The 11734-nt window shown below is 39.5% G+C and overlaps 1 protein-coding gene across 4 annotated transcripts in view; it reads left to right on the top strand.

The window, feature by feature from the left end:
* Positions 1–11734, top strand: part of otud7b (OTU deubiquitinase 7B) — a 42048-nt gene that overhangs the window by 19436 nt on the left and 10878 nt on the right. For all 4 annotated transcript variants that reach the window (XM_042221306.1, XM_042221307.1, XM_005923685.3 and 1 more), the window contains exons 2-6: positions 5158–5421; positions 6742–6912; positions 7729–7956; positions 9490–9591; positions 10018–10145. In XM_042221306.1, coding sequence (XP_042077240.1) covers positions 5337–5421; positions 6742–6912; positions 7729–7956; positions 9490–9591; positions 10018–10145 — 714 coding nt within the window. In that variant the 5' untranslated portion in view covers positions 5158–5336. The remainder of the gene's footprint in view (positions 1–5157; positions 5422–6741; positions 6913–7728; positions 7957–9489; positions 9592–10017; positions 10146–11734) is intronic.

Below are 11734 nucleotides of genomic sequence, written 5' to 3'. Positions count from 1 at the left end.
GTATTACCGTGAACGGTATAATATGGCCCAGCCCTACCTGTAACTTGTAATTTCACCATAACAAGTGGATAGTTTGTTTGTTTGTTTTTTGCTCACTTTCCACAGCCCTCGTGTAAAACCATAAAAAATGTGTCCTCCTTAAATACTGTAAAGAACAGCAAAGCAAACTTGCAGTCCCAATCCAAGCAACAAAGTGACCCCCTCAGCCCACCAACGGCTGACGCAGTGGGCTGCGGTGACCTCTCCGTCTCCCTCCGTGATCCAGGCCGTTCTCCTGCCCTCAGCTCAGCACCCACGTGTTGTCAGCAGCTCCTGTTACGTAAGCGCTCCTGCCAGACAAAAGCTCAGCCATCCCTGATACAAATCGCTGGCCCATGTTGGCAGCAGCGATAGTACTGCTCAGTAATCCACGCAGGGTCTCTCTTGTTGAGAATGTTTTTTCCCTGGCTGCCAAATGGAAATTTTTGACCATGTAATAATAGATTTTGAGGGCATGAAATACAAGGTATTTGTTAGACGTCATGTTTTGTTGTTTTAAGCCCGCTATGACCTTAAAGGTGAACTCTGGCTTTGTAATTACCTTTGGGTGTCAAACTCTGGTGAAGTTTCAGTGTGCGCCAACACCACAACAATTGATGAGCATTTGATGGATGCCATAAACTTATGGCCTCCCACACTTCCTCTTTCCCTTCAGGGTGTTCAGTGTCATAAACATTTTTATTGCGGTCTTAATGACTTTAATTTCCGCCATAATTTAATCCTGTGTTATCACTTTAGTTTTATTGTACAGCACCATTAAAAAGTTTTACAGTTAAGAAGTAACTGTGATCGAAACGCTTGATTCATGAGTGACCTGATGCGCTCAGATCTTATCCAGCACAGAATAAAAAATAAAATATGTGACTTTTATTATAGTGTAATGCAAGAAGACTTGGAGGACACAGACTGTCATTTTTACCAACTTGATACTGAAAAAAGTGCTTTTGAAGGAGGTGCCATTTGATGGTTTTAGTTTTACACATCAGCAGCAGCTAGGTTTCTATTAGTGTGCGAGAACATTCTGTCCACAGCCCTCTGTTTATCACCCTTCCACTTTTTTTTATATTTAATGGCTCTGAGTACTTTTTGCCTGTGCTGGGAGACTATACATCACATAATGGTACAGGATTATAAGAAAACACAGATTTACATCGTAACTAGACGACCTCTGTCCTCTGCTAAAGCCATCATAGTTGGTAAAACGTGTTGATGCTGCTGCTAAAGCCATCACTGTTTAGCCATCAGAACTTAAGGTGCAGCCTGTACATCTACTATGCTGTGGTATTGTCACAACTTAGTAGCTTCCTGTTTGTATGTTTTAATCTGCTTTCTCCTTTTTAAACGCTTTCATTTCTGTCATTATTATACCAGGGAAAAAAAAGAATTTGCCAGAAAGCTGCGATGATAATTTGAATAGTTCAGTTTTCTTGCAGTGGGCCTCACTTCATTTACAGCATGTCCCTGTCAGTGTAGTAGTTATAGTAGTTATGCTATATCAAATTTTGTACTAATGCAATAAAATTGCCCTAATTTGTTTTGTTTTATAACAAAGGCTTGTTAGACAGTGACTCAAAACCTGTCGCAGTGATTCCCAGAGTGTCGGTCGTGGCTTCTGGTCGGCCACGAATGTGCTGTTGGTCAGAATACAGTCTAATCTACGTTTCTGTATCAGTTCAAATGAGATCTCCGCCTGTTTCGTTACACTGTGTGTATGTGATCAGTAGATCTCACAAGAATATTGGGAGGCCCTGCAGAGGAGACTGTCGAGCCGCTGACTTTGCAAAGAATGCTCTAGAAATACAGTGCTGCCTGAGAAAGTCTGTTTCTCCCCCGTGTGCCTGCGTGCCTTTAATAATGATAAAGAAACCGAGGGAGGCAGGGAAAGCGAGAGAATGGTGGAGAGGTGTAAGAAGAGTAAACTCGTGACTCATCAGGCACAATGGAAAAGAGTTCACTGAGTCAGATGAAGCAGGAACACTAGGTGGTGGATGAGCCATGAGACTGATGGGAATAGATGACTGTAGGTATTTTATTTTGGGAGTCAGCAGTCACTATAATATATTATTTTGCTCATCAAACTAGTGATTTACAGGCATATAGAGTAACATTTAAAAAAACAAACTATCTATAGTTACATTTTATTTCCTTTTTGAACCACATTGATCAGAAATAAGGGTGGATAATAAGGCTAGGCCATGACAGATCCCTGCTAGTAGTTTGTACCTAAATCACTACTTCATTCCTCCTCATCATGCTGCTTATCAATAAAATGGAAGTAAAGTGAATAAAAACTCTGCACCACACTACAGTGGATAACAGCATAATTCCCACTTCCTCTTAGTGGTAATTTTTCTTCTTCTGTTACGCATATTCTAGATGATACTGAAATATAATTGAGTGTATTATGACTGTATTATAAGAAAATATATAAAAGAGAAATTGTTTGCCAAATGTTTGGCAAAGACGGATGGAAGCCCTCTGAAGACATAGTAAAGTGCTTACCAGCTCTGTATTTTTAATGTTGGACTAATTCTTTTTTACCTCATAGTGGCCATTCGTGCAGCCCTTCAGTTAATTGTTGGTTTGAAACTAACTGTTGTAGCTCCCCCTTTTGGAAACAAGGTCTTGACAGCAGCTGGATGGAGCTTATGTCTTCACATCCAAAGTTGTGTGGCTTAGATGACCATGTCATGGGTATCTACTCTCACCAATATCATACAGAGCCCAAGAAAAAACAAACACACAAAAAACCCCACAGTGAAGCATCCTGAGACCTGAGCTTTTGGTGCACCGGGTTTACGTATGCACCCCTCAAACATTCACTAAGGGTGAAAGGGAAAGCATTAGAGATTTTTTTTTCTCTCTATTTCGTATCTCCAACTGAATATTTTTGGTTAATTGATCACGTTGGCTACAGCACCAAAACAAAATAGAGGCCCCTTTGCTTTGATTTGGTCCCAAATTACATCCGTCAGACCAGGGCTACTTTGATTCATAGTCTTTGTCTGCTGTGCATCGATTGCCCTCTATATCCTTTATGCCAACGGCCCGTCGATCCTTACTCTGTCTTTATTTCAGTCCCGATGATGTTTCTGTATTGATTTTAGTGCCAAACTGAAGCTTGCTCACTGTGGGTCCTTCGGCTCTGCCATTGAAATTTGAAGACTAATTGATTTCAAATGAGCGAAAGGCACGACGTGTTTCCTCATACCAAACCACTCCCTCAGGCTGTACTTGGATGTGACACGTCTTCACTTCTTTTACCTCTTGCTTTGCCAGACAGTTATTTCTTTGCTTTATCTTAAATTTATCTTAGTCTTTGCTTAATCTACACTCGATGTACAAGAGTAAATATAAAGTACAGATGTGGCAGCACTGGACTTCAGCTTGTTGGTTCCACAGATAGTATAAAAGATGGCAAATTACCAGTTGGTTAGTGAAGTCTGGTGAGACTTCAAGGTGCCTGTTTTTGTCACCATCCTGGTGTTTTGAAACTTCCTTTCTGACTCCTGATGACCATGAAGGCAATTTAAAAAATGCCTTGGGAATTTTATTCAGTAATACCAGAAACTAGCAGTTCAGTAATCTAGTTCTTAAATGCATCGGGGAAAAATGTTTACTGAGAGCATAGTTCCAGGAAAGATGCATGCACAAGTTGTCCTTTCCCATCTTTTTAATTTCTGGTTGAACAACACTTTCACAGCAACAGTTATGAATAATTTGGAAAGTCGCCATTCTCGTTTGTTGGTTAGTAGGGATTTTCTTTGTAAAAGCCATGACCTTTTCCAGTTAATGTTTTCAGAAATATTCATACAGGGTGTTGTTGTTGGTATTTCTGTGAACAAGGTTTCCCATTATTTTCTTGACTGCTTGCTGACTGGTCATTGTGGAGCAATCATAGTCATAATCATTGGACTAAACGAGTGGTATGAAGTTTTATATGTAGGTGAAGATGCTGAAATGCTGTCTGCATCAACAACAATATTTTCTGCATTTTACAGGAAATGAATAGCAGCTGACCCAGGGGCTGACAGTTACTACCAATCAAAACAAATCTTCTTTTTACATTAAATGGGAATAAAGTTCTTTTGAAGAAACTCAGTTAAGATGGTTTAAATGTGAATAAGATGAATCTTTCACATATTGTTTGTTTTACACAACAGCACAACTAAATTAAACAGTTGGAATAAGAAGCTCTACATGCAGATCAACTCTTTGTCTAGTTTGACACAATTTACATTTGATTGATTTCTTTCTTAATTGCAAACATACAACAACCCTGCTTTCTAGCAGAGATAAGTGCAGCATGCAGGATGGATATATAGATATATAAATTCTAAAAAGTACTATATTTTTATAGATAAAGGTATCTTTTTTGATGGGCTAGTAAATATCTATAGGGCCAGTAAATTGCTCAATAGCAAAAATGCAGTCTTGGTGTATTGTAGATATGTTGCAGTTGCGCCATAACAGAAAATGTTGAACAACGTTAAACCAAAGTAAAATTTCCACCAAGCACACCAATCAGTTGTGTGACACTCCATTCTCTCTTTAGATGAGATGCGGAGACAATTCCTCAAATAAATGTAGTTTAGTTGGAAACCATGTAGTAAATTATACTTGGTGCACACTCATTTACTCTTTCAGCAGGTCATATTTGCAGGTGTGATTGAAGCACTTGTCTTGATTCCAGATTTTACAGGGACCATGAGTCATGACTTTTAAATTTTTAACTTGTCAGCTTTAATTAAAGAGTCTTCATAAAAGCAGCTGAAACCACACAGTAAAGTTTCCCACGTGACAAACATCACACCTCGCAGAGCTACTCGACTTGTCATTTGACTCCCATTAGTTTCTGTTCAAGCAGTTAGTGAAACCTGTGCTCTTTGTGTGTCTCTGCTGTTTTCATGGGCGGGACAAGTGACTGTGAAAGGTGTCAAGTTCAAAAACATCCAGGCCACAACAGGTTTATATTCAAAAAGGGGTTGAATAAGGTTTATATCACCTTTTGCACTCTTTTCATTTCTTATAAGCTGATTAATGTGGATGTTTAAACTCTGATGGGTTTTTACCTGCAGCCTTAATCTTACTTTGTCTTCTTTCCCCCCTTTTTTTCAGGTGTGGCTGACAGACTAGCTGAAGGTAGAGGCCGACTCCACCTTATCCATTCACTTTGCTGCCCTGTCGGGGAGAGCAGAGTACAGGTTTTTTTTGTTTTGTTTTTTTTCTTTCTCTCTCTCTCTCTCTTTCTTTTTAATGCCTGGATGCAACCCGCCAACTTGTGAATTCATGATCACATGACCGTGGATATGGACGCAGTCCTGTCCGACTTTGTCCGTTCCACTGGAGCTGAACCGGGATTGGCCAGAGACCTGCTAGAGGGTGAGTTACTGAGGATGGTAGAATTTCATTATTAACAATATTGCAAAGCTAAAGTGATGAATGCAACATGACGTTTCCTTTCCCCTTCCTTAATGGATGTTAGTTCAGACTGAGCCTTATTTTAAAGTATAGTTTATTGTTTAAATTAAGACTTGAACTTAAATATTAAGACTAAACAAGCAGCAGTGTTTTAATGATGAATTTCACGATGTATAAAATAGTTGGTAATAGCTGGACCCAGGCATAAAGCTTGCTTTGCTTTATATTTATGCTTCTCGCACTTGTGGTTTGATGTGATATTTATTAGCTTTTTGACTGCAAATAATTAGATTGAGATTGAATTAATGAGAGCTGCTGTTGTCACTTTTCTTTCACAGTAGTGCGGTGATTAGTGCTTGGTTTGAATCTTCTAACGTGTTGGGAGTTTCCTGTGTGGAGTTTACATGTTTCTTCTGGCCCTGTGCAGATTTCTCTGTGGGTTTTCCAGCTTCCTCCCACAGTTCAAATAAATCCTTTTTTTAAGTTGATTGGTGGTTCTAAATTGGCCAAGGATGTGAGATAAACAAAGTGTGTGATGTTTATGGAATAAAGAAGTGTATGAATGCGGCTAACTGTGGTCGAAGGTTCCTGGAGTTGTAAGGCTAAAAAAGCCTATAAATGCCATTTCTGTTTCCTCCACCTGAGTTCACGCTCTCTATCTCAGCACAGCTTTGTTGCATCACCAGCGTTGCGTTCCAGCTGTGTTTTCCACATCATTAGAAAGCACCACTTTCTTCTAGTAGCTTCCTTCAATGTGAAAATACAGATGTAAAGCGAAAACTTATCAGATCTGTTTGTCTTTACACTTTGATCCCTTCTATTTTTAATCCATTAATTTCATTTCTGCTTCAAGTGAACTTAAAAAAAAGCAGAAGTGGGGATGTAGTTATAGGAAGTTAACTGGAGATGATGTTCCAGGCAGTGGACTCAGTAAGTGCTTTTGGCTTTTTACTGTTAATTATGCTATCAAAGTCTAATAGAACGAAGGTATTACTAGTGTCAGCAGGGCTCCTGTTGCCTAGCAGCAGCACAAGTTGCAGATAAGAATATGGGTTAAAATGTAATGCATTGCAGCAAGACAGCGAGCTGAGGCGTTTATCCAATAAAGGAATGTGTCAGCGGCCTTTGGGTACAACACAAAGCCCGTGTTGCATTGACTTGTGGTAAATATTTAAACTGATGAGGACTCAGTCATTCGCTTGCCAAAAAGATTCAGGTAGTCCTGTTGGAGCAGTTAACTCAGACAGATGTTTCTGTCTCTCTCTTCCTCTCTCTTCCTAGGCAAGAACTGGGATTTCACTGCTGCCCTCAGTGACTTTGAGCAGCTGCGACAGGTGCATGCTGGGAACCTGTCGTATTCGTTCACAGAAGAGCGAACGTATCTGGCCCCTGAAAAGGAGATGGCTCGGGTAGGACGGCCTATACTCCATCGCCAAGATGAGGTGGTGCAAGGTGAGGTTCTCAGGAAGTGAGTTAGTCCAAAACACGAGTTCAGTTTGCAGTTTATTAGGTGCACCAACTTAATCTAAATGTTTTGACTACAACAAACATGCAGTGACTACATATCAGCTGATAAAGTGACAATTACAGAGGGTTTAAACCTCACAATATTTTTGTAATCTGGTGCTCGCAATGGAGGCTTGAGGCTCGAGCGTGTGAGTTGGTGCAGTTTAGGAACCCAGATGACACAGGGATGTAACTGCAAAGGTTGGAAAAGATGAGAAGTTTAAACTTTCTGTATTACTTTTTCATGGTTAAACACTGATATATTATTTTTTCTTTCTTTTTTCCTGAATAGCGACAGTGGTTTAGGAGTAGACTGCAGTAGTTTCAATATGAGTAAAAATGGTTGCAGAGCTGGGTTGATGTCACAGCTTCTGTGATGACCACGGTGTAACGCTGACAACAGCACCAAGTCAGCGAGCAGTTTTCTGATAATAAGCCCTGTTGGTGTTTCAGCTGTGATATGCAAAGTTCTACGTTACAATTTACATTGGATGTTTGGGCGAAAGTTTAGTTGAGCTGTCTCTTAGTTTAGGTGAGTCCACACTTTTTAAAATGCAGGCATGTCCCCCTGCTGCCAAAAATAATGTATCATTCCCGAAAGGTTACTAATGCACCGTTTCATTCCTTATCAAATAAAAATACTAGCAATTGTCCTACCGCTTAATATTCTGGTCTACCCTGAGACTAACCATAATAACTACAAATCATAATGTGCAAATATGCACTTCATGCAACACCTTTTTTTTCTCTCTCTCTCTGTAGCTACAGAGAAGCGTTTGTCGAGGGGTATTTCTCATGCTAGCTCTACCATCGTTTCTCTGGCCCGCTCTCACGTCTCGAGCACCGGCGGTAGCAGCAATGAGCCTCTTCTGGACACGCCCCTGTGCACTTTCCAACTGCCAGACCTCACTGTGTACCGGGACGACTTCAGGAACTTCATTGAGAGGGACCTTATTGAGCAGTCCATGATGGTGGCCTTGGAGCAAGCCGGTTAGTATAACTCTGTACCATACATGAGATTTTAGGCTTGACTTGGTTGCAGATAAAAGACAGTTCTTACCCCCCACGTGCTTTTGAAGTGACACGAGTGTTTGTTGTTTCTATTCCAAAATATATTGCCTACTCCTGCATTTATAAGACAACAGATGTACTGCTTCTGTTTTAAATATTTGGATTTAAAATCACGACATGCTGTTTTAAGTGACGTTTGTTGTGACTAGTTCATGTTAAATTACCAACAAGGTAAAATGCTATTTTGCAGTGGTAGCTTGGCCCCTTTGAAGAACTTGTTGTGGTGTTACTTTGACCCGCCACTTCCAAATGTAAATTTTGTATCCAGAGTGTCAGCTGGTGGTTTTGTGAAATATATTTTGAGACATTTCTTGTTCGGTCCTTGCCTCTCTGTCTTCCGTCTTCTCCTTGTCGTCACCTCGCTGGGCAGGCAGCATGGACAGCTAAGTTTGTGAATGCCATAATTCGAGAATGAGTCGATGTAGGAGCTTCAAATTTATACCATAGGTGTATCTACTAAACCTATTTGACAAGTTCGAATCTCAGTGACCTAGACCTAAAGGTCAAAGGTCAAGATCCTGAACATTGGTAAATGTGATAACTTGAAACCAAGGTCTTCTAATATGTGTCTTCTAAGACGCTGAGCGGTAACACTGTCGCCAGTATTTTTAATTTTTTTTCCCTTTCTCCAATGGCTGCCCCACCACGAGTCTAGTTGTGCTCGAAGTTTGTTAAAAGGTTCTTCGTTCCCAAACTTGCCAACTGCTACTCAGAAGAGATGATCTGATTATCGAGTAGTGCTGGGCGATATGACGATATATATATCGTGTGGACGATAGAAAAGTGTATTTCGTGCCATTTGTCTTCTATTGTTTCTAACCTAATTTTATAAATTATTACATAAAATATATCATTAACCCTTTAAAACCGGTCGGAGCAGGCACACTCCGTTTTGCCTATCTATTTTTGAATCCCTGTAGAACTGGAACCACATAAGCTAGCGCAATAATTGTTTTTGTTTTGTGTATGAAACCGGAGGAGTTGTACTTACATCTTATGCCATTAGCTTTTCCTAGGTCGATGGCAATAAAATTGAATCACAGTTTGTGTTGAATTTCTTATTTTGTGCTCACCTCGTGTGTGCAGCTAGGGCAGGAAAATAGACTGTTTTCAACATCATTATATTAAATTGTGACAGTAAACATATAACTCATTCAAACAGCTCTGACAGTTGTAGCAAAATCTGAATACCTGTAAAGGCAGAGGTGTTGTAATCACTAACTCATAATTATAGGCTATGACTTTTGAAGGTGAATTGTTTCATTCCAAAATAAGACAAAATGACTGCTGACACGAGAGGAAAACCTTCTCTGGAAGTCTTTTGACTTGAAAATCACATGTTGACACAAATGACTATCTTTTTGAGGACTTGCACAGCAGTTGTTTTGGATGAATACTTCACCATATTTGTCATGCAAACATGTGAGTTAAACATTTATTATTCACCTGCAGGGCGGCTGAACTGGTGGACAAAAGTGGTTTCAAACTGCCAGAGTCTGCTACCTCTGGCAACAAGCGGAGATGGAAATTGCCTGCTGCACGCAGCCTCGCTCGGTGAGTATCACGGGCCTTTCAAACAAGACCCCAATACAGTGTAGGTTCACACTCCATTAGCATTCATTAAGGGAACTCCAGTGTTAGCTTAAGCACTAATTGCATTTTACAATGTTGCCGTGCACGTTCACTTTGCCTTTACAGCCCACTTAGGACTCCTAGCTCAGAAAATTAATAATGCTCCAACTGTGCAGGCATTGTTCCAGACTTTTATAGTAGGTGTGAGTATAATATTCATGTGCTTAACTTGTTCTCATTAAAAGACAGTTAGACCCTTTAGCCATTGTAAGTTTGTAGTTTTTTTTATTTGGGACATGACAATACAGAAAAACCCCTGAAACATCTGCACACCTATATGATTAGATGTGGTTGTACAAAAGATTCTGTTGATGTGTGTTTAACGACCTGATTTTGTTTCTGTTGCAGGTATGTGGGGCTTTCACGACCGAGACTTGATGCTGCGGAAGTCCCTGTACGCACTGATGGATCACGGGTTGGAGAGAGAGGCACTGAAGCGCAGGTGGAGGTGGCAGCAGACCCAGCAGAACAAAGAGGTCTGTCACAGAGGCTGCACATTAGCCTTGACTATCTTTGTTATTCCCATGACTGTATTAGGGCGGTGCACAGAGAAGTTACTAGGCAAGTTGAGGCTTTTCACATGCCTTGCATGCCAGATAATTCAAGTCAGCCTGCATAACATTTGATATTTAACGAGTAGCATGCAGTTCAGAAGATGAAGGGGCAGCGCTAGTGCACAGAATAAGATAAACAAGGTGTAGTTTGAATTCTGAATCATTAGAATTTAGTTTTCGTTTTTATTTAGTTTCCTCCACTACTGCTACATTTTTAACTGTAAATACTTTAGCTATGGACAAGACTGTCTTCCTCACTGAAGTTTATCGAGTTTTGAAAATTCAGTTAACTTTGATTTACAATAATTAGTAAAACAAGATATCGGGTTGCACCAGGAAGGGCATCTGTGGTAAAACTGAGAAAGCCTGTGGTGTGGGAGCAGCTGAAAGGAGTAAAACAGGTACTTTCGATAAATTGTCTTTTGGCCTTCATTTTCATCAAAAGAAAACTTTTTTTTTTTTAAATATATTTTTGTAAACCCCTTACCTTTCTGAATTCACTCTGTTCCTGGTTGTGTTATGTTTAGTTATTTAAGTTATTCTTTGTTTTTTCAGTTAAATTATAATTAAAGTACAAAGAAATGGAAACTTGTAAATCTATTTTATTCTATTTTCCCGCATTTTTGACCAGTATTTAGGATTTATTATTTTATTTTTTAAATTTATTTTTAATTGTGCAGCAGTACTCTGGATTAAATTAAAACATTTTTAGCAGCGCTGTTGTATTTAAAAAAAAAAAAAAAAAAAAAAAAAAAAAAAAGTGGCACTTGCAGGTTTACATATCAAACCAAATTCCCATGTAACTCATTATTGGTTAACTAACTTTTGAAAATTGTTGTTTTTACCATGAAAAGTCACCTTTGTCCTTTTTTTGCAGCCATATCAAATGCAAACATTGATTTTGAGATGTAACTCTAAGCACAAGTATCTCCACCTTTTTTCTTAGTTGCGTGCTGATAACGCTTTTTCGCAATGTGGCAAAAACAGGATTTTAGAGCCTGTTTTACACAACACAACTTTTATCCTCATGAAAGCTTAAAATTGTAGCACAGCAAGTATGCTTTGTTTTTTTTAAAGTGGATGCAGACAGCATGTATATACCCACAGTAAGAGGAAACCACATGAATGACTGCATAATGTTCACAGCAGAATATCTGAGGCATCCTCAAGCAAATCACTTAAACCAAACACGCTCTAGTGGAGCTGCTCCGTGGGCAGTGCTCGGGCCTGTGGCTGCTCTGTGTGAATTTAGGTCATTGGTTTTATTTGGTGGCTGTCAAAACTGGCCAAAAATCAAGTTTGACCATTCATTTAAACAAAACATTTGAATATCGTACTTTGTGCATTAATTCCTCACGAGTACAAAACCAGAGTGAGATATAACTGCTTCTATAGCTTCTATATTTATTTCAACATAGAGATGTCCTTTATAAGCTCTATGTAGCATTAACAAATACAGTTATTGGGTTAAGCTATAGAAGAATGGCCGGTTGATACGCTGAGTATGCTCT

This window comes from Haplochromis burtoni, unplaced genomic scaffold (assembly GCF_018398535.1).
Source record: "Haplochromis burtoni strain Fernald_Lab_line unplaced genomic scaffold, NCSU_Asbu1 Contig_64, whole genome shotgun sequence".
Lineage (NCBI taxonomy): Eukaryota > Metazoa > Chordata > Actinopteri > Cichliformes > Cichlidae > Haplochromis > Haplochromis burtoni.
The sequence above is the reverse complement of the archived record's forward strand: the minus strand, read 5'-3'. Positions and strand labels throughout refer to the sequence as shown.